The sequence below is a fragment of the Misgurnus anguillicaudatus genome, chromosome 14 (assembly GCF_027580225.2).
Source record: "Misgurnus anguillicaudatus chromosome 14, ASM2758022v2, whole genome shotgun sequence".
Taxonomy (NCBI): Eukaryota; Metazoa; Chordata; class Actinopteri; order Cypriniformes; family Cobitidae; genus Misgurnus; species Misgurnus anguillicaudatus.
This window is the reverse complement of record NC_073350.2, coordinates 6,108,560-6,129,906: the sequence shown is the minus strand read 5'-3', so window position 1 is coordinate 6,129,906 and position 21,347 is coordinate 6,108,560. Positions and strand designations below refer to the sequence as shown.

Sequence of the window (21,347 nt, the reverse complement as noted above, 5' to 3'; positions counted from 1 at the left end):
AAAAGATAGAAAAAATGATGAAGTGAATTTTACTGTTAGCATGCTCTTCATTCTAAACAGCATAATAAATGTGTGCTGTTTCAATGTTTTGTTTAAACATTCACTAAAGAATTGACGCTCTGCATTTAGGGGTGAAGCCGTATGCTTGTTCCATGTGCGACATGAGGTTTTTCCAACGATACCATTTGGAAAGACACAGTCTAACTCATACTGGTATGTGTGCTTTTACCCTTGGTTTTCTAAGCAGACCTAGATTAGGACGGGAGAGGTTATATGTAGCAATGACTTACTGAAATTATTGCTCAAATCCGGCAACGCTATTATAGGTTTAATTTGTTTTACCTTCTGTCATACAATATTTGCAAAAACGTTTCTCCTGCATCATTACACCCTTTATTCTGTACTAAATGCAGAATAAATCCCCATGTCCCAAACCAGGTCTCTAATCTTCACAACCAAAACCCCAGTGTGTGCCACATTAGTCTAAAGCAGGTCTTAATTCAGTATTCAATTACATATCCTTAACAAACTCGAGTTTGCATGAAGTCACCCTTTTTCGGAGCTTTAAACGTTTTGAAAATGTGTTAGTTTTGGTGATGTGCTTATAGAAAACATGGACATCTGTATGACATAATGGCATCAATGTCTTGATTCATACATATGGGGATCAATGTTTAAGAATCTTAATGTAAACGTAAGTGTTGTATGAATGGGTTTCTTCCATATTTTAATAAACCTGTGGCTTTTATCTGCTAGGAGAGAAGCCGTTTGCTTGCGACATGTGTGACATGCGGTTTATTCAGAGGTATCATCTGGAGAGACACAAGCGTGTTCACAGTGGAGAGAAACCTTATCAGTGTGAACGCTGTCAGCAGGTAAGAACTTGTTTCTTAAAATACTGGATGTTAAATTTTATAATGAGCTTAACGTCATCAGTACAAGTGTTACAGCAGTCTGAAACCATGTTCTAAATTTTTGTCGCTGTCGTGCAGCTCCTTATTTTAGCAGGCTTACCTTGCATCTACATTTAAATAACAAATTTGCATGTGCAAAAGATACGCAATTTGTATGTATCACCGTAGTTAAAATGCATTTAAAATGTAGTGCTGTGACGGTTGTCATAACCATGGTGTGCACGTGAAAAATATAAGTACAGGTTTCCCACGGGTCCTTGAAATCCTTGAAAGTTTGTGAATCTGGGGGGGTTCAAGGCTCTGGAAAGTTTTTGAAAATATCCATTCATAGATACAGGTCAGTAAAAGTGCTTGAATCTATTTTATGCAGGAAGTTTCCAGGAAAAAAATCCATATTATTCCCTGTGTAGTGTAGGATAATATCATAAAATGCCTTTTTAATCACACGGGTTAAACTGTTCACTTTAAATCTTTATATCTTCTGTATGTGTATGTTGATTCATACCAAAATTCTTTTTTGCATAGTTGTGTTTGACAAATGAAAATGTGTCGGGTTACGTATGTAACCGTTGTTCCCTGAGAAGGGAACCAGATGCTACGTCTCCCTTGCCATACTTATGCGTCCCTGAAACGCCGTCTTTGGCAATATTTCAGATAGTGATATACTTTCTGGCTCCCGCGTCACTCTGTCTTGGTCGTTAAGCCTCACCATTGGTTTAATTTGATATACACATTCAGACGCACTTACCACTGGAGGCGCCCCAAGTGTCACCAAAGTGACGCAGCGCGAGTTCCCTCGAAAGGGAACTGTAGCAATGTATCTTAAAAGGTAACATGAGGTAACCTTGCTCTTACTTGAAATGCGTCCCCACATTTAGTCCTTGAATTTGAGGGCATTGTACCTGGAAAGTCTTTCAAAGGTCCTTAAAATTGAAGTTAACTAAGGTGTGGGAACCTTGAAAGTACAATCTCACCCAGCAAGTAGGGCTGGCTGATAAATCGATTTTATCGATTAACTCAAATGTGTAGTTTACATCAATTTGTTTGCATCCGCTGCCGCTCCCCTCTGGGTTCCTGTAGGTCTGAATGGGCTCAGCCCTCTCTCGTGCGTTTGCCATAGAGTTACACAAACAACATGGCAGCGAGCAGGGAAGAACTCTGTCCCAAGAAAGTGTCATCTGGAATTGGTTCGGTTTTGCGGCGTCAGACGCAAAGTATGTTTGAAGTCTGTTGTTAGCAGAGGTAGCAGTAATAGCGACCAATTTACTGTGGCACCTTAGGAGCGGTTCACGTTTTGCGTCTAAAACCGTGTTAAAAACCGTCGCTTCCATTATGATGCTTCCTACATTTGAAATAACGAACTTGAGCGCGCAAGACTCAAAATGTGAATCGCCCCTTAAACAGGCATGCTGTCGACTGGGAGTGATGTTGCGCTATACAAAATGAAAGAGTGCGGCAGCACAAGCACACCAGCCAAAATAAATGTGTGTTATGGTTATAAACTTACATTTACTGCCACCAGCTAATAGAAGACAATAGAGAACTTTCCCTGCTCTCACATGTTTGCCAGTGCGCTCTCCCTCAAGATGCGTGCAACCTGCACATTAACTAAACAAAAGCCTTTACCGTTTGCACAAAAGGTAATTATGTGCAGATTAATTCTAATAGTTCTGAATTAAAACAAAATTAAATGAAACTTTTAATAAGTTTTTTTGTAAATATTTAGTATTTTATGATATATATAAGAATTTATAGGTGCAGTCTCTCACTCTGCTATGCATGAAAGCACAAAGCTTGCGTATTCTGTGCATTAGACGCGTCTCATCAATTAACTTTTTTTTTGCCATAGAAACAAGTCAAGACTTTATCCTTACGCCTACCCTTGACTAGACGTAAGATTTAGTCTCAAACGTGCGTTACGCCTAGATGGGGGAAGGGGTGTCATTTTAATGGTCCAACCCAACGATGCAGTCCTATATGACTTAAGAAAAAAGCTTACATCATTTTGTGTTATGTAACATAAAATAAAAAAATCGATTTAAATCGTAAATCCGATTTTTTGTTTAAAGCCGCTCTATGCATTTTCGGCGTTTTTGTCAAACAGCAACCCCTAGAGTCGCTGGAGAATACTTGCTGTCGTAATTTCCCACTCTAGTACCGAAGATAATGACCAGGTAATGTTTCACAATTTCATACAAATATTAGGCTACTGCATAGTCTACTAAACTACAGATGATGTTTATAAGGATAATAAGAAGTTTATTCCAAGTGTAGAGTGCATATAATAATAAAGTACCGCGTTTGCTGGTTGCAGCTAAATCACAATTAAGCAGTCTATATGTCTACTGTATCATTTCATTTGTGTTCTTTTATTGTAATGTAAACATTACAAAATGCCATGACAAAGTTATTTGTGTATGTTGCATTATTTAATAACATTGGTCGTTATAATGTCACTATACATGATTACATGACACTATTTACAACCTCTAGGCTTATTTATGTCCTGATAATTATGTGAGACAACTGTTGTCATGATAATCGCATGACATACTACAAGCAAGCGCAACAACATACAACATAGACAGCAAACAAGTTTACAAATAAGAGATTTACTTACTAGTCCATCAACAAGATCGCCAGATCAGCATCCCATCCAGTGCTGTCTTTTAGCTCACGCCAACGAGTAAAAACCTGACCGAGTGGGACTCTTGTCCGGTTCCTAACGCGGTCAAATTCTCTTTTCCTACTCTCTTCCGAACGCGCTTTCTTAACTTTTAAATCGTTTAGCCTCACGTCTCAAATTCGCGCGTGCAGTTGTTGAAATAGGCTTGATCGACTTCATGCGGCGCTGCAAGAACCGACAGCCAGATGAAAGTGGCGTCTCGGATCATTCTCGCGGTACTTTGACGTCATCCGGCGGTCGGTTCTTGCAGCGCCGCACGAAGTCGAACAAGCCTTGTGTGACGTCGTTGCCGTAAAGCAAGTCGTGATTCTCGCGAGATTTGTCAGGGGCGGTTCTCTCAAGCTTGCATTGCTGGTTTTGCTAGCGGCGTCCTCCCCAAGATGATTCGCCCTACTATGACTTTGTTTACCACCGAAATAACTTTGAAGCTGTTATATTAAGGTAAAATAACTACATTGTGTGTCTTTAAAAAATCTGTGATTTTTATTTTAGGCCAAATCACCCAGCCCTACCGGCAAGATTTGTGTGAATGCAAATGGTATTCCAGTCAGTGTGGGGTGTAACTAGTTACTAAGTAATTAGTTACTGTAATTTAATTACTTTTCCCTTGAAAAAGTAAAGTAAGGGATTACTCTTTTTTTTCTTGTAATCTAATTACAGTTACTTCTGATGTATCTAAATACTGTGTATGGACTGTAAAACAATTATGTATACTATAATACAATAGTGAATTTAATGTGGTTTTAGTTTACAATTCTCACTATTAACTAGTTGATTATTAACATTAATATTAATGAGATGTTGGCTGTTTATTAATACTTAATAGCACATATTAATGCTTAATTCTGCAAAACCTTATTCTACATCCTTAACCCTCCCAATTTCTACCAATACTTAAAATTAGGGGTGCACCGAAATTTTGGTCACCGAAAATTTCGGCCAAAAATGGCATTATTGGTTTCGGGCCGAAATAAAAAATCCAGCCGAAATGTCAACCGCGTTGGGTTTCACTCACGGTGATCAGTTGTCACCCACCCCTCCCCTTCGTGCTCAAGCAGGTTTCACTCACGGTCGAGCTGTTTGCACGCGTCTGCAAAGATTAAGCATGTCTTGATGTGTAAACTTTAGAGAGAGTCGCGCTAATGTGTCTCATACTGTAATCCATTAACATACATATTGGCGAATAAAGCAATGAAAAACAACGTAACGTTTTTATGTGGAGCGACTGTTGCGCTGTGGTATTCACCCTACGTCTCTGTGTGTGCGCGTGCCTCAATAGTGCACATACGAGAGAGACGCGTTTTTAAAAAAAAACAAGCGAACATAAAATCTCTCTGTTATTGACAGGGCACATATAATCAAAATTATCTCCACAGTATTCTTTTTCTAATATAAACATTTGTTTATGTCTTAAGTGTATGTATAGATTACAGTCAGAAACCAGTCTGTGCTTAAAGATTAACCTTGACAAAGAGACAAATAGCTTTCTATATATATTTAATTTATACAATAAAGACAGTGTGATTTATTTAATTTGATTTCTGTACCTAATGCTAATTTCAGACCTTATGAATGTACAACTTTGTTCTTTTTTTATAAATGTTTGCAATTTCTTTATTGTTTATTAGATTTTTTTCCACCCGTTTTTTTGCTGATCCGAAAAAAATCTGATCTGTGCCTCAAAAAATGTGATCCGAACTGTGAGATTTGTGATCTGCCACACACCCCTAGTAAAGTTAGTACACAGTGATAACATTAATGCAATTGTACTAATAAATGGCATAATAATTTCTTTCGGTGTTTCGGTTTTTGGCCTTGGTTTCCTGTTTTCGGTTTCGGCCAAGAATTTTCATTTCGGTGCATCCCTACTTAAAATTAACAACTTCTGTAGTATTAATAAGCAGTAGTTGAAGTATATTGAGGCAAAAGTAGTTAATAGTTAGTTAATAGAGAGAATTGGACCATAAAGTGGAAAAAGAATAATTTATGTACTTTTATATATTATTTCTTTGAGCCATTTCAAGCCTATTCTTGTATCATGTACTGAATAGGATTTAGAAAGTAATTAGTAATAAGTAATTTTTTATATTTTATATTTTTATATATATTTTTTATTTTTTTCAATAATTTTTGGAGAGAGTAATTTGTAAGGTAATCTAATTACATGATTCAAGATGTAATAAGTAACTAGTAATGAATTACTTTTTTTTTAGTAACTTATCCAACACTGATTCCAGTACACCATCAGAACGTGTTTTCGGCACAACTGAAAACATTATAACCCCAATAAGGTTCCTTAATTGAACCATGTGTTGTTTCACAGAGGGCTTGATCACCCACGGAAATAGCCAAGCACATATGCTCAATTCATTTGAATCAAATATGCTTTTGAAATTCATGAGCCTCTCTGATTGGTGGATCTCACAAGTTGCAATACTGTATCTACAATGCTTTGATGAATTCACATTTCGCGTCTAACACCAGGTGGAAAATGTTACCGCCTGCTTTCCTCCTTCTTTTACCACCGCTTGGGCGTTCCAAAGCATCTGTCGTTGCAAAGTACTCAAAGTGCCCACTTGCGGAAAAAGAAATTGCGCCTATGGACACGTACATTTGTTAAGAAACTAATATCTGATCCTCGTTACATTTTTTTATATTTTAAAATATATGAATGCATTATATATAAGCCAATATGCATAAATATGCACACACACATATTCTATTACCACCGTGGTGAATACCATCGCATTACCACTATGACTGCCGCCGTCACAGTCCTACTAAAATATATTGCTTTTTCTTTATATTGATTTTATTCCGATTTTTAATTTATTTTATTCTGATTTTTAATTTATTTGAAGAAAACCAACTTAATATGTCCTGGGTGAACTGGTGCACATTTAAGTTCGAAAAACCACCAGCCATTGTGACTGGTCTATACCAAAAACGGCCTACACACATCACCTTTTTGTTTGGTTCTGTTGAAATTCACACTGATTTCTGTTTTCCACTCCAAGAACTTTTCACGGACAGACAGGCTGCTACGACACCGGCGCTTGTGTCAGGGTCGTGGTGTGACTAAAGTGGAGGCTCAGCCGTGCTCCTTCCCCCAGGAGCCTCCCCCTGCCCCTCAGACCACCTGGAGTCCCCTGCACCCTACAACGGGTCGCCTCACTGCCTGATCGAACGCTTCCCAGACAAACCTCGAGAAGACGGCACATCCAGACCTCTCCCAGCACCACCAGCAGTGATGGAGAGATGCGCTTCAAAGAAAACAAGGAAAGAATGTCATTTTCTCTTTCTTTACGTGGAAGAAAAGTGAAGCGGAGTGGACTTTATAGATTTTGGTAATATAATATTAAGGTTAAAGAGGGGCTTTTGTGAGTTTGAGTCCCTTGAGTAAGGGAACAATTTGCAGAAACATAACTGAAATGGAAATGTTTTGTCACCAACCATCTAACCAAACAAGGTACTACTACCTTGGTATCTACTAACAATCATCTATTCATACATACTTTATGTACGTGAAAAGTATGTTAAGTGCGTGGTTAAAATGAGCATCATATGATGTATAGGCCTGCTGTAAAGTGATACGGTTTAGTACCCTACTTTCATAGGGACTCAGGTAATGTATGGCTACCATCGTGAATACTTTTCATGTTTATGTGGAAATGCACAGTGTAGATATATATAAATATATATATTATTCATTTACAACATTCACAGGCTTTTTCTTGATTTTAAATGTTCTGATATTGTAACTATGTATGATGTGTATATAACTGTGTGACAGCTGGTTTGTTCTCTATCGTTGCCATGAGCTGGTACAGATGAAGCTTTTGTCTCTGACGTCAAATATTAACTGCTCAGTGAATCCTGTAAAGAAAATGTCACCTCCCAACAAAACAAATAAGAAATAATAGTTTGCATAAAGAAATTCTTCTAGGACAAAGACGTTTTTTGCACTGTAACAGTACATCTCGCCTAACTGTAATCATTTAATATCATATAATGCAATAATTCTCATTACTTAAAAAAAAATATTTTTTTATTGTGAAGTTCTTGTACGTCATCGTCTTTATACTGATGAAAAATAACAATTTCTTTAAAAAAAATCTCTGTATTTTAGTAATCAGAATGCAATTACAGTTAATGAGAATTGTTCAAATTAAATGCATTATTGTTAGGATAAAATACACTTTATATCATCAGATTTTCTTTATGCAAAAAATCATTTCTTGATTTCTTTAAATATGCTGTATGCTGTATGTTTCGTAAGATACTGTTTGTTGGTAAAAAACATGATGAAAATGTCCAGAAGACTCCCTCTAGTATGTACAGATTTATATGCTCAACTTAAACAAGATCTTGTGGCCTTAGGATGTGTTCATGTGGGTTTTTTTTAGTACCTTGGTAATAAAATATACATTTTATTTGACCAAAATATTTGCGTAGGACAGACTGCCTTTTTGTTTTTAAAGGTCAACTTCATGTTGCCTCATGTATAAGCACAGCTGTACTGAATTCTCTCTCTGATGTAGATTTGTGTTTTTTATTTTTGAAAAGACTCTAGTGGGGCCACTGGCAATGAAAAGCCAGAAAAGCAATGCTGAAATGTTTTTATTTGTTAGTTCACCTTTGTATTTTATTGTTAATTGGATTTCTGCTGTTTGATGAAGGCCTCTTTGTATACATTTTGGTACCAGTGGACATGCTAGATCATGTTCTGGTGTCTGTTAGCTGCTTACAGATTACAGTTTTATAGGGTTGTCAGCTGTTAATTCTTTAACTTTTTGTTTCTTTTTAATCTTTAAAGTATGATTATTAAACTAATGGGGTTGTAATCCAATTTGTTATATAACAAGCTAAGTTATGTATTGTTCGGACATTTATCATTGTAATATGACTTTAAAACACTGGGGAGATAAGTGTGAGCAATACACACACACACATATATATATATATTTTTTTTTTTTTGAGAGAGAGAGAAAGAAACATAACTAGTCTGAATCTATTAGACAAAGCCTCTCTCCACAGTGTTTGGATGGATATTTGAGTTAGCTTGAGAAGTCAGAAATGAGAAAATACAAACTGAACAGAAGCATTTAAAGCTTCGCTCTGTTTTTTTGCCATTTTCATTGGGAACAGACACTAGGATTTGCATCAGTTATAGATAAACCATAGTTTTATTTATTTTGTATTGCTTGACTTAGCAGAAATTTCTGTAAAAATTGTATTAATGTCCTGTTTTTTCAGGTTTTCCAGAAACTCCTGAATGCATAAATAACAAATTCTGTTAAATGTTGTAAAACTGGGCTTAACGGTTTCTTAAAATAACTTCCGACACCCTTGTGATACAATTAATTTTCATTGTGTTGAAATAAGAAAGGGGCTTATGCATAAATAAAATACTAAAAGTAAGTTTTTCATGTTTTGCTTTCAGACTATTCACTTCTACAGGATGGGCTGTTTTTGTCACATTCATTTTTAGAAACTGTAGTCACTGAGGCAGTTCTGTGTGTCCTCTTAACATTACATTTACGGTACTGTACCTTATTCTTTAAAGCAACACAAGTGAAAGTGTAACTTCAAAACAACAAAATGCCACACACAAATTTCGCATTAAAGGGAAAAAGAAGTTAAGTCTTTTGACTTATTAAATAAAAGAAAAAAAAACATAACATGCAGAAAAAGAACTGTATTTGGAGCAAAAGAGAGATTTACTGTATTAAACCGTGAGTCTCTTTACCAATGTACTCATTAGCAGTACATGATTAGCCTTCAGACTTACTGTGCTTTCTCATGCCCACTATTAGGTTTGCCAGACAGCTGATCATTTCAAAAATGTCCAAAAGCTGGACCTGGATTACTATTCAGTGAATGCAAGATAAATACAATAAATTAAATTCCTGTGAATGATAGTTTATAGTAATAGTAGGTTAATGATACATTATAAAGTTTGTATTTGCTATATGTGCACAACCTATACATACATTCTGCTAACAAAGCCTACAGAACTGTATGCATCAGTTTAGGTCAATTAACTGGTTGATGCTGCAAGTGTCAAAGGACATTAAGGACAGTGATATTACCATAGTACCAGGTAAATATGTTTAGCAGAGTTGTTAGGCTTCTGTGTTGGCCTAGAGTAGACAGTGATGTCACATCTGAAAATTATTGTTATCTGACAAGCACCAATCTAAGTCACTTACTTTATTAAAAGCACTGTTGACAGAGCCTCTACATAATATTGTATAAATACATACATGTTTTTTATCATTTTAATACTTGATTATTATAATAAACATTTCATTTTACTATCAGTTAAAGAGGTACTAAGTAAGAGGTACTTTTTATGATGTCAATTAGGCTAGTAAAATGAGAAAAAAAAATGTTTACCTGCTCTTATAGACAGCTTTAATGACAAACATGTACTTTATTAAATGGGAACATAATTGTGCTAATGGTTTGATTATCCCTAAATAAAACTAAAAAAACAATAATGCACGTTTACTTAATAGTTTATAATTTATATAAAAAAAAGTAAAATGTTTGGACTTTCACCAGCAGATGTCGCCATCATTAGGTGTTTTGAACGTGAATCATTTTGCCAAGCGATTGGTTCAATTGTTTTAAAGCTATAAAAAGCTTCGTTTCTCCCATCACAAGTTTATAACTTAAGAAAACCAAGCATTTGTTTTTCAAGCACATTTTCAGGTAAACGCGTCTTCACAACCATACAACCATAACCATGGATTAGTGATGGTCGTTTTCGAAGCACTGCTTCATGAGGCTTCGAAACATTTACGAATCTTTTGTTTCGAATCAGTGGTTCGGAGCTTGTTTCAAACTGGCCCAAGTCACGTGATTTGGCTTCATTACGTCATAACGGTTTCGAAACGTTTCGAAAATCCGATAGTTCACCAGTAGGGGGAGTTGATCACATGACCAGTGTCTAATAAGTTTAGGTGAACTCGGGTCAGTTTTATTATGAAAGTTCATAAAAAAAATTTCCTTCTGACTAATAACACTGCCATGTTGTCTACTTTTTGTTTATAGACAGATTTAATGACAAAAATGTGCATAATTAAAAGGGTAGTTAGTTTTATTCATTGTTTGCCCTAAATAAAACTAAAAACACATAATACACTTTTAACTATGTCTTAATTAAGGTAAACACTTTTTTTTAACATATTTTAATAAAAATCTTGCTATTATTTTGTAAAAAAAAGTGTAAAATGTTCCGACACATCTGCTTTTACACTATTTTGACCAGCAGAGGTCGCCAGCGTGTGTGGGTTTCGAACTGCTTCGAAAAACTGAATCAATTTTCGAAGCAATTGGTTCAATTGATTCGAAGCTTTTCCCATCACTACCATGGATACATATCTATGACCAGACACAACGACCAATCCACCATTTTCTCAAGCCAAAAACGACGACGTGGCCCCGCCCCTGTTTATGACGCAACGACGCACTCTGCCCTTACGTAGTACATTCGGCACGGGATTGTCTGCTCCCGCATACTGAGAGGTCGCCATGTCTAAAGAGGTAAGATATATTATTTAATGGGTCAATATTTAGATTTTATTATTTGTGAAGCTTTGTGTACATTGTATGAGTAGAGTGTAACATCAGAATAACGAATTATTTAATTGAAAAACACCGAGTTTGCAAAAAACGACGTGTTTGTTTCCTGCTTCATTGCGTCTCTTTGTTCGCTGCAGCGACTTGCGTTAGCTGAAAGCGTTGCATTTGTTACGTTTAATTTCAAAAAAATGTTTGCAGTATTTTTTGTTTCTTGGTTACTATATAAAACAAGCAAAATTTGTTATGTTAATATATTTTAATCAATGTATAAATGTATGTGTCGTGTTTGGGCAAGGCTGTAGGCCTCGAGTTCTCGTGCATCACATATAGTCATATAGACACGATTTTCCTTCATAACTGCAAACCTCTTACCAAAATTGTCGATGGTTTATTATAACCATTGCGTATTTATGGGATTTGTACTGAAAACATAAAAACCACACATTTATCATGGTCTTCTTACAGTAACCGTAGTTTATTAATGGCATTTAGTACTAGTAGTTATCGTAAAATGATCGTACAGAAATACTTCGACATGTCTCATCTAATAGTGAAACTGAAATGCAATATAATTTACCAATAAATGTTATTGACTTCCCAGCAACAGACCCCCCGTGAGCCCGAGCAGCTCCGCAAGCTGTTTATCGGGGGTCTCAGTTTCGAGACAACAGATGAGAGTCTCCGGGCACATTTCGAGCAATGGGGAACCCTCACAGACTGTGTGGTGAGTACATCTGCATGCATTGACCTGCTAATGCATAAGACCGACCTCTGAAACCAGTGATCTCGTTTACAGGTGATGAGGGACCCAAACACCAAAAGGTCGAGGGGTTTTGGGTTTGTGACTTATAGTTCAGTGGATGAAGTCGACGCAGCAATGGACGCTCGCCCGCACAAAGTGGACGGAAGAGCCGTCGAACCCAAGAGAGCCGTATCTAGAGAAGTAGGTTGTTTTTATGTAAATGTTGTGTTATAACTTAGGGTTTCAGGGCTCCAGACTGCCACCAAATGGTGACATCTTCCCACCCAAATTTGAGAGTGTGCCACTGAATTTTACATCCAGTAAATTTTACCTTTTTTTTTGTGATGTGACACTGAGTTTAAAACAGCACATTATACTTTCTGCATCTAACATCAAAGTATTTATTAGTAATACAGTGTATTACTTAGTAGAAATGTGAATATTTGGTTAGCATGTTGATTTACGGTATGTGCCCCTAAATTTTCTGGTTGCGCCCCTAAAATTTTCAGTTGGGGGCCACTGTGCTCCTAGTGAAAAAAGTTTTGATTTCGATTACAACTTAGGGTTGCAAAATTCTGGAAATTTTTAAGGCTGGAAACTTTCCATGGAAATTAACAGAAATGTATAAACTAAGAATTTGAAAAAAGCGCAGGATTGCATTTAATAAGGAACTTAAATGTAGTTTAAAAAATTATATTTTTGGTTATAACAACAAGATTTATTGCAGTTTTAGTTGAATTTCTACCGTGCAACGTTCCTCATTCACATGCACACAACAGCACACTGCTTACTGCTACTTTCTGAAGGATTTTTGATTAAATAAATCCAGGTTTGATGAGCGCAAGTATCAAGATTCATTGAGTAAAAAGTAAAAAAAACAATTATTTAAAATAAAAATATTTTGTAACGTCATTTTTAAAATGTGTATTAATTTGCATGCATGTCTGCTTATGACAAAACAAAATGTTTATGTATGTTTATATATTATATAGTTTATATACATTTTCCAAAAAATCCCATTAGGTTTCCAATGTGTAATATGTCCAAAATTCCCCAGATTAATTTACCATTGAACACTTCCAGAAATTTACCTGAAATTATGTATTTTTGGTTGTTGTTTGTAAAATTATTGTGGCAACCCAGTGGAATATAGTAGGACATATTCACATTGATTGGGGCAGTTTTTGACCTGCATGTAATTCTTTTGTAGTTCCTAACCCAGATTTGAGCGCATTTGCGTCTTGTTTGAGTAAATTTTTTATCTTTTCAGGACTCGAGCAGACCAGGTGCTCACTCCACTGTTAAAAAGATTTTTGTGGGTGGAATTAAAGAAGACACAGATGAGGAACACTTGCGCGAGTACTTCATTCAGTTCGGCAAAATTGAGGAGGTGAACATCATGACAGAGAAAAACAGCGATAAGAGGAGAGGCTTTGCCTTCGTCACCTTTGATGACCATGACTCTGTTGACAGGATTGTCAGTAAGTGACTGTCCTTCATTTCAATTTTACTTTATTTATATTTACACATGAACATACCTTTTTTTCTTTCTAAGAAAAGTCAAATTTCTGTTTTCTCTCGTACCTACAGTTCAGAAGTACCACACAGTGAATGGACACAACTGTGAAGTCAGGAAAGCGCTTTCCAGGGAGGAAATGAACAGGGTTTCCATGAATCCAAGAGGTGCGACACTCAAATGAGCTGTGATGATGTTAGCACCACAGTGAAGCTCAAATATAATAAGAGGCAACATATTTGAGCTCTCTTTGTGTAATGTAGCAATATCATTTTAATTTTAAAAAAATCAGGTGGCAGAGGAGGAGGAGGTGGCGGAGGCGGTGGTGGAAACTTTGGTGGAAGAGGAGGAGGTGGATATGGAGGTGCAGATCTATTTTTTTAATCATATTTATTAAAGTAGTAGTCCACAATGTATTGCATGTCTATAATCCCAAAATGTATTCCATCAAGGTGGAGGATATGGCGGAGGAAGAGGAGGTTATGGAGGAGGAGGTGATGGGTATAATGGCTATGGAGGAAATGGTAAGAGTGGTTTAATCAAAATAGTTAGTTTATGTTAACAGCCGAACATCAAACAGTGTCTCTAAATGTTCCCATGTTCTTCTCAGGTGGCTACGGTGGAGGTGGACCAGGTTATGGTGGTAATCGCGGTTATGGAGGTGGTGGAGGAGGCGGTGGCTACGGCAACCAGGGAGGTGGATACGGTGGTGGTGGCGGCTATGACAACTACAATAATGGCGGTGGAGGCAACTTTGGAGGAGGTCAGTCTTGTAGAGCAAATCGTATTTCTGGTCTTACTCTTAAATTAAGCTTCCCTGGCAGTTTAATAAGAAAGTTTTAATGCTTCAATGGATTTTTGCAGGCAACTTTGGAGGGGGTGGAGACTACAATGACTTCGGCAACTACAACAACCAGTCTTCTTCTAACTATGGGCCGATGAAGGGAGGAAACTATGGCGGCGGTGGTGGAGGTGGAAGGAGTGGTGGTGGTCCGTATGGAGGTATGTTTGAATTTTTTTTATTTAATTATTTTAATTACAATTTTTGATATGTTTTTTCTTCGGTCAATAACCATATTACCAGGGGTCAAACACAAAGTGCTGATATCCATCTGTATTTGTAATGACGTTGTTGTTGTTATTATTACTATTATTATTATTATTATTATTAAGCCCCAAAGCCCATATGTGTTAGTTGTCGTCTTTTGCCCTTAAGTCTGTGTCAGAATGTTACATAACAAAGTTATAAAATTTGATACACAGATAGACCAGATGATGATTTGAAAACTGCAGCCTCTTACTGAAGAGGTGATGATTGGTTTTAAGCAGACTACATCGCTCCATCGTTTTGAGCTTCATAGATTTTGAACATGAGTATTCGTTTTCCTTCAGCTTGCTTACATTTTAATAAAAGATTTAGATAGAAATATGCAAAAACTCACTATTACATGCGGCTTGTTTTTCAACATGAAATAAAAACATCCAAAGCTGCACGCGCGCAAGTATTTGTTTCACAAAAAAATTGACACAAAATCCAATTGCAATTAATCTTACATTTTGTTGTACTATGAGAGAGAAAGAGTAAAACTGAAAGAGAATATACATGTGTGTGTGTGTGTTCCCAATATTTGCATTTTAAAATATTTTGGTGGCTCTTGAGAAAGATTATAGCTGTCTAGGTAGGTCCTGGAATAAAAAAGTTTGGGAACCCATGTTGTATTATTACAAAGCCATGTCCTGAAAGTTTCTGTAAAGTCTTGGGGTCGGCTCCCCCTAGCAATCAAAAGATACAAATTTGTAAAAAATACTACTTACAACAAATTTTTCCCTATTGTCACAAAACTAAACTAACAGAAAAATCTCTGAACTTATGAACTCCTGATGATGCATTTTCAATAAGGTATTTGTTTTTAGAGGTCAGTTTATCCTCTAGCCAGACTCGTACATAAATACATACCGGAAGTTACCTTCGGATCAGATGTGTGACTGTAAGAACGATCTTGCATCTGTTGAGGCTGTGTATGCATGGATGTTTATTCATCTGTATTGTATTTAGTCTGACTTCATGTTTATACATACAGATTATTCAAAGATATAGAAGGATTATATGAGATAATTGTAATGCACTACATTAATGAAACAACCGGTTTGCAATAAACGCATAATAATTAGGGATGTCCCGATCCCACTTTTTCATTTCCGATTTCGATACCACAATTCTGTATGTCAGCCAATACCGATATCTGCCCGATACTATTGTAATTAAATGTGTATAGTGCTTTCTGCCACATCTAGTATTATTTTAAATGTTAAAATCAATCATTTAAAATGATTTACAAGTTACAGGAAACATTATGAATCATGACAGTGTTTAGGAGAACATATAATGGGTACGTTTGATCAATTAAGTATGCTAAATATTTTTTTCTTAATTGCGTAAAACTGTCATAGTAAAAAAGCTTTAGTGTGCAGATGGTTATTTTGGGAATTATGTGCTTGACCGGAGTTTTATGCACATTCCAGGTGCAGAATTGATGCCCTTGAATCATCCTCGCACCGCAATGGAAAGTTTATGACTGTTAAAACACAAAGAGATTAGATGCATCATGTGCTCAGCACAAAGTGAATTGCATCCATTCAACGGCTTAGTGAGACTTTATAAAATCAGATCTTTAAAATAGCCTAAAGATATCTTGTGTGTGCGTGTTAATGACGCGTTTCATCCGTCCGTTACACCAGTGGATTAACCCAGTTTGCGAGTAAGTTACAGTGTTTCTGTGATCTGAAATATCTTTAAATGTGCGTTTGTTCCTTCACATGAAGCAATTGAGTGTATTAAAAGACTTGGAATATAGTGCATAAAACGTTTATGGTGCTTTTATAATACGTTGTCCTTTCAATAGCTTGTCAGTAACAACCACGGCACATATCGGAATTGGATCGGTCGTGTTGTCGGTCCTCGATTCGATGTCAAATCCAGCCAAAAAGCCGGGTCGGCCCTGATACTGATCCAGTATATCAGATCGGGACATCCCTAATAATAATGTTGCTAAATTCAAAATGGTTTCTTTAATGGCCTTGATAACGAGATCTGATATTTGCGCTTGTAGCTACACTTCAAATGAATGTTTACAGATCTGGCCTCTGTGTCTGATTAATAAAAGATTTGCTTTTTTTATAGGTGGTTACGGAGGAGGCTCCGGCGGGGGTTATGGAGGAGGCTCCGGCGGTCGACGATTTTAAATTTTTGGGTAAGAATTGCGCCACTTGTGGTAAACGGGTTCTGAAGTTAGCCACGAGTATTTACCCATCCATGCACATAAGATGCGTAACCCATGCTAATGTTAGTGCATAAACACCCATGAATTGGAGCGTAACCTAGTAAAGACATCAAGTTTTCAGTACAGGGAATCCAGCAGCAAACCTTCAAATGTTTTTAAGCTAAGATCCAGTATCGAGACGAATGCTGGTTGAGTCGCGTCCCGAAACGTCCGGCTGCCAACACGTGCGCAGACTCATCCTCATTGTCCTAACCATACGCTCTTAGCTGACCTGAAGGTTTGCTTCTGTGCTTCTGCTACTCATTCCCCTCCAGTTCAGCTCTTGATGAAGACTAAGCAAGGTTGCAAAGTGTAACTGAATTTATGTTCCATATTGTCCAACAGGCCACAGTACTTAGAGAAGAGCCAGAGAGACATGACAGGGAAACGAGAGAAGCAAGCAGGTTTACACCTAGATCTGCCCAGCCAAGCAGCGTGGTGGCAGTTTTAACGTCTGCCACGCCAAGAGAACTTGTTCAGTAGGGGAGGGGGGAAGATCATGTGGGGTGGGACGGGGCAAAAGTACTTCAGTCCTGGAAGACATTTTCTAGTTTGTAGTTTTCCCCATTTTTTTGTCTGTGAAGTGCAAAGCATTCCAATGAGGTTTTATGCAGGGTTTATTTTCTGTGTTGGCTTTTCTCTTAAACCTTTAGGTTTTCTTTTTTCTGCTTTTTTATGTAAACAGTCATCAATCAAGATTAAATAAACCGCTCCAGTCTTTTTTATTTAATTGTATTCGTCAGTGTTTTGATTTGGGAGATTCAAATTGACTCGACCAGTAGCACGAATAATTTCGATTACCCATACTGTTACCCCATACTTGCACTGTTCAAATCTATGTTTTCTTAGGGTGTTTTCAGACCTGTAGACGTTATTTCTTTTTGGTTCAGTTTGCTTTCACATTGACAAAGTTTTAAGAGAGGACCAAAATTTATAATAAATAAAACTCGTGTGAGATTAAAGTGTCCTCTCATTGGTTAGAAAGCACTTGTGTATGTTCACCTTGATTCCTCTCGTAGCTCTCAACAGCTGTGGGTTTCCTTGTATCGTTTTGATCGCAGCACTGTTTCACCGAGCGATTAAAGCTCATCTCTTTGAGATGCACGCTAAACGCCACATTTTTGTTTTGACCAGTTGGTCTGAAATGCGTTTTTCTGACCGTATTTGCAAAACACATTGCTGATTGTATGTCATTACGCATCATATTCAGCCTGGTTTGTCGGTCAGTTTGGTCAGATTGCTTTCTCACCACAAGCTCCAGAGTTCATTTGCACTAGAATTTCACACTGACTTTTTCGCGCGAATGAAGCGAGTAAACTCAAAATGTTCAAGCGGCAAACTAGATGCGATTTTGACACCTCAAACGGTTAGACCGAGCGTCCTGTGAATCGAACCAAGGGCGAAAACCTGAAGACCAGGTTCTTAAACGAACACTCAGGTGTGAAAACATCCTTAGATTTGTGTCTGGATTTAAAGGTCACTTATGCCCAGTTTCACAGACGATGCTTTAGCTTAGTCCCAGAATAAAATAAATGTTTGAGCTGTCTTGACTGAAAATGACTTGACAGATCTTAAGATATGTCTGTGTTAAATTAGGAAATTTAAGTCACTTAATGCCTTTACTGGTGTATATCTTGACAAAACAATGACAAAGGCTTACGCTAAAGCCCTGTACACACCAAAAGATAATCGGGCTGAATTTGCACAGATTTCCCCCCTTAAGACAATCCTAGATATAGTCTCGTTTGTTTTTGTGGTTGAATCCATTATTTATCAGATTTTCCTGTGTTGCGCGTTGCGTTAAGAGTGTCTGAATCTGCTCAAAAGCACGTCGGTATGTTGAATATTTACGATTAGAAATCTTGTTGTGTGGGGGAAACCCAGAGGACAAACGCACACACATGCTATAGATTTTCACGTGAAATGAAACTATATCCAATTAGAAAGCGAGCTGATGAAAGACAAAACCATAACAACTACATGGCGCTATAAGAAACAGTCCGTTGTATTAATTCCATTTATTTATGGCTTTGTCCGCCATGTTTGCTTACCATGAAGTCACATTTGACTGGAGAGACGTTGTGAGATCTCCATGAGATTTCCTGTGTTCTCTGTTGAGACTCGCGTTGTTTGTGAAGTTAATCTGATGGTGCGTGGTGTCCTGTCATGACCACATAGCGACAGTCTACACACTATAGAAACAAACGTGTTAAATTGTCGATTTTTTCATCAGGCTTGTGGTCTAAAAAACTGATTAAGAGTTTAAAAATATTTTGGTGTGGCCTTAGCTTAAGCCTTGTCTGTGAAAGCGGGCATTACAGTTTGATAAGGTAAAGGAATTAATGTAACATTTAGGTCCAAACCCTTCAGTTGAGTTTCACGTGCAAGTTAGTTTGGTTAAATTGCACAGTTAATAATTTCAACAACAGTCCGAGGTATTTTTACATTTCTCGGGGTAGCATGTTGTTCATCTTTTTAGACGTATGAAATGTCTCCATGTTTTTACGAATGGAACTCTATGAGAGGATTTTTAGCGACTCTGAACCAAAGGCGATCTCGAAGGCGTTAACGGTCAGAATATCTGATGAGGTGCCAGCAGAAATTCTGGCCATCAGGAGGAGCCAGCTTAAAGTCTAGCCAAAGACAAGAGACTGTTGAGAAGCGATCCGTGGAAGAGAGGCTAGCCGTTGGGATGAGCCAGCTGATGAGAGGCTAGCTTATTGGAAACGCCAGCTAAGGGAAAGTAGCAAGATCTTCGCTTGGAGCCAGAGCAGCAGGGGACAGCAGTCTTATTGAGAACAGATGTAAGACTAGCGAGCTACCAAAGTAAGGTCTATAACGTACCAGACTGGTAGGTAAGAGGCGAATTTGAGTTTCTTGTATTTCATGTCAATTTTTGTGCTCATCAAAACCGCTGTAAAGATTTCGTTGCTTGGTTGTTTTCGTGGTTGTGGTGAAACATGACTTCTGATCTTGTCCCAGTGACCAATCTTTAAATTCTGTAAGATATCTAATTTTGGATTATAAAACATGCTACGACGTCTTTGTGTCAGTGGTGCATGTGACACTTATGACTTAAGACATGATATGCTTTGGTCTCTCAAAATGTGGTTTTAAGTCCGTGTTGTTTTTTTCAGGCTTGTAAACCGGTGAACTGATTCCTGTGACGCGTCAAAAAGTTCAAATACAGCGGCCTGATGATCTTAAAGGTGTGTGATGTCATTCTGAATCATTTGATTTGAGCATTTGTCTTGAATCTGCTGGTCTCCTTAATTGTATCTTTTTTTTTCTTCACCCTCAGGGTAGATAAAGACTGCAGCAAGAATCAAGCAGTCCCTGCATGAAAAGTTAACATCTCAATCATGGTTTTCAATCCAAACTGAAGTTTGACAAGTGTTGATTTTAACTAATTGTTACTGAATACTAAAGTGGCACATCCCTTGTGATCTGTGTATTCGTATTCACACTCAGACATATTAGAAACATGAAGCATGTCAGGTTTGTTGAAGCGATTTTATTGGAGTCATTTTCAGTTGAAATACTGTACAACAGTGTGCTTGTATACAGTCGTGTACTGCACAAAGCTGAAAAATAGCTGCTGGGCAGCATCAGAAACTTTTGTATTTAAATGTTTTATACATGATAAAAGCTTTTTAGCCTTTTAATAAAAGTTTGAAAAACTATTGAGTGGAGTGCAATGTTTAATTAAGACTAAAAGTAAGAAGTTGATGAATAAGGTGGTTTACCATATAAGATCATGGGAAATGGTAAAAACCTTTACAAAGTACTTTTTTCAAACAATCATGGATTTTCGGGTGGAGGTAGATTACTGCATCTTGAGGAAATAATTAAAATAAAAAAATGGTTCAGATTCAATTCAATTTTATTTATACAGCTTTACATTAATAGATGTAGGAAAAGCATAGAAAAGCGAGCGTAGTAATAATGTAACGTATACAGTAAAGTAGTAAGTTAAGCTAGATGTGGCGGACTCTCCAGGGGATGAGAAAAACCCTCCTGGCTAGTCCAGTGGGAAAACTCCTAGGAGGGAAAAAACCCTTGAGAGAGATACATATTTATATATATAAATACTATCGGGGTGTGTGATGATTGTTTCAAATGTTTTTGCATTTCTCAGTTATAACTTTCTTAATAGTGCTATTATTAAAATGTGTCAAATTTTAGACACTTTAGATGCTTCACCCGAAGTGAAATGACTAATTGTTTATGCACTGTTACAGTGGGTTTCTCTTTTTATGGTGTGCCCCCCCCCTTGTGTATGGTGCATCCCTTTGTGACACCCCCCCCCCAAAAAAAATTATGACATAAAACTTAATCTTTCAATTAAACAAAACATAATAAATTATGCAATGTAGTGCTTTTGGTTGGTAGCTTTATTTTTCTGAGTTCTAATTACACAGAATTTATCATTTAAAGGGACATTTCACAAGACTTTTTAAACAAATAAAATAAATCTTTGGTGTTCCGAGAGCATGTATGTGAAGTTTTAGCTCAAAATATCATATAGATCATTTGTTGTGTGTTAAAATTGACACTTTGTAGGTGTGAGCATAAATGT

The 21,347-nt window shown here is 37.0% G+C and overlaps 2 protein-coding genes across 26 annotated transcripts in view; both read left to right on the top strand.

Moving 5' to 3' along the window:
- znf740a (zinc finger protein 740a) overlaps positions 1-9,021 on the top strand; it is a 42,197-nt gene extending 33,176 nt beyond the window's left edge. For 20 of the 22 annotated variants that reach the window (XM_055183209.2, XM_055183208.2, XM_055183203.2 and 17 more), the window contains 3 exons: positions 130-213; positions 757-875; positions 6,618-9,021. In XM_055183209.2, the coding sequence (XP_055039184.1) occupies positions 130-213; positions 757-875; positions 6,618-6,782 (368 nt within the window). In that variant the 3' untranslated portion in view covers positions 6,783-9,021. The remainder of the gene's footprint in view (positions 1-129; positions 214-756; positions 876-6,617) is intronic. The other 2 variants (XM_055183212.2, XM_055183204.2) reach the window with 1 other exon arrangement.
- A 1,971-nt stretch (positions 9,022-10,992) lies between these two features.
- hnrnpa1a (heterogeneous nuclear ribonucleoprotein A1a) lies at positions 10,993-20,451 on the top strand. Of its 4 annotated transcripts, XR_012373125.1 has the most exons (13): positions 10,993-11,151; positions 11,792-11,914; positions 11,987-12,133; positions 13,203-13,413; positions 13,523-13,615; positions 13,741-13,812; positions 13,901-13,972; positions 14,059-14,211; positions 14,313-14,450; positions 14,712-14,756; positions 16,630-16,699; positions 19,906-19,977; positions 20,070-20,451. XR_012373125.1 is itself a non-coding variant. In XM_055183214.2 (11 exons), the coding sequence occupies exons 1-10, from the start codon at positions 11,140-11,142 to the stop codon at positions 16,689-16,691; spliced, it is 1,083 nt and encodes a 360-aa protein (XP_055039189.1). In that variant the 5' UTR covers positions 10,993-11,139; the 3' UTR covers positions 16,692-16,699; positions 17,114-17,498. The 4 variants fall into 4 exon arrangements, 1 of the variants encoding a protein (XP_055039189.1); XR_012373124.1 differs by lacking the exon at positions 14,712-14,756; XR_012373126.1 differs by lacking the exons at positions 19,906-19,977; positions 20,070-20,451 and adding an exon at positions 17,114-17,498.
- Positions 20,452-21,347: the final 896 nt, after the last annotated feature.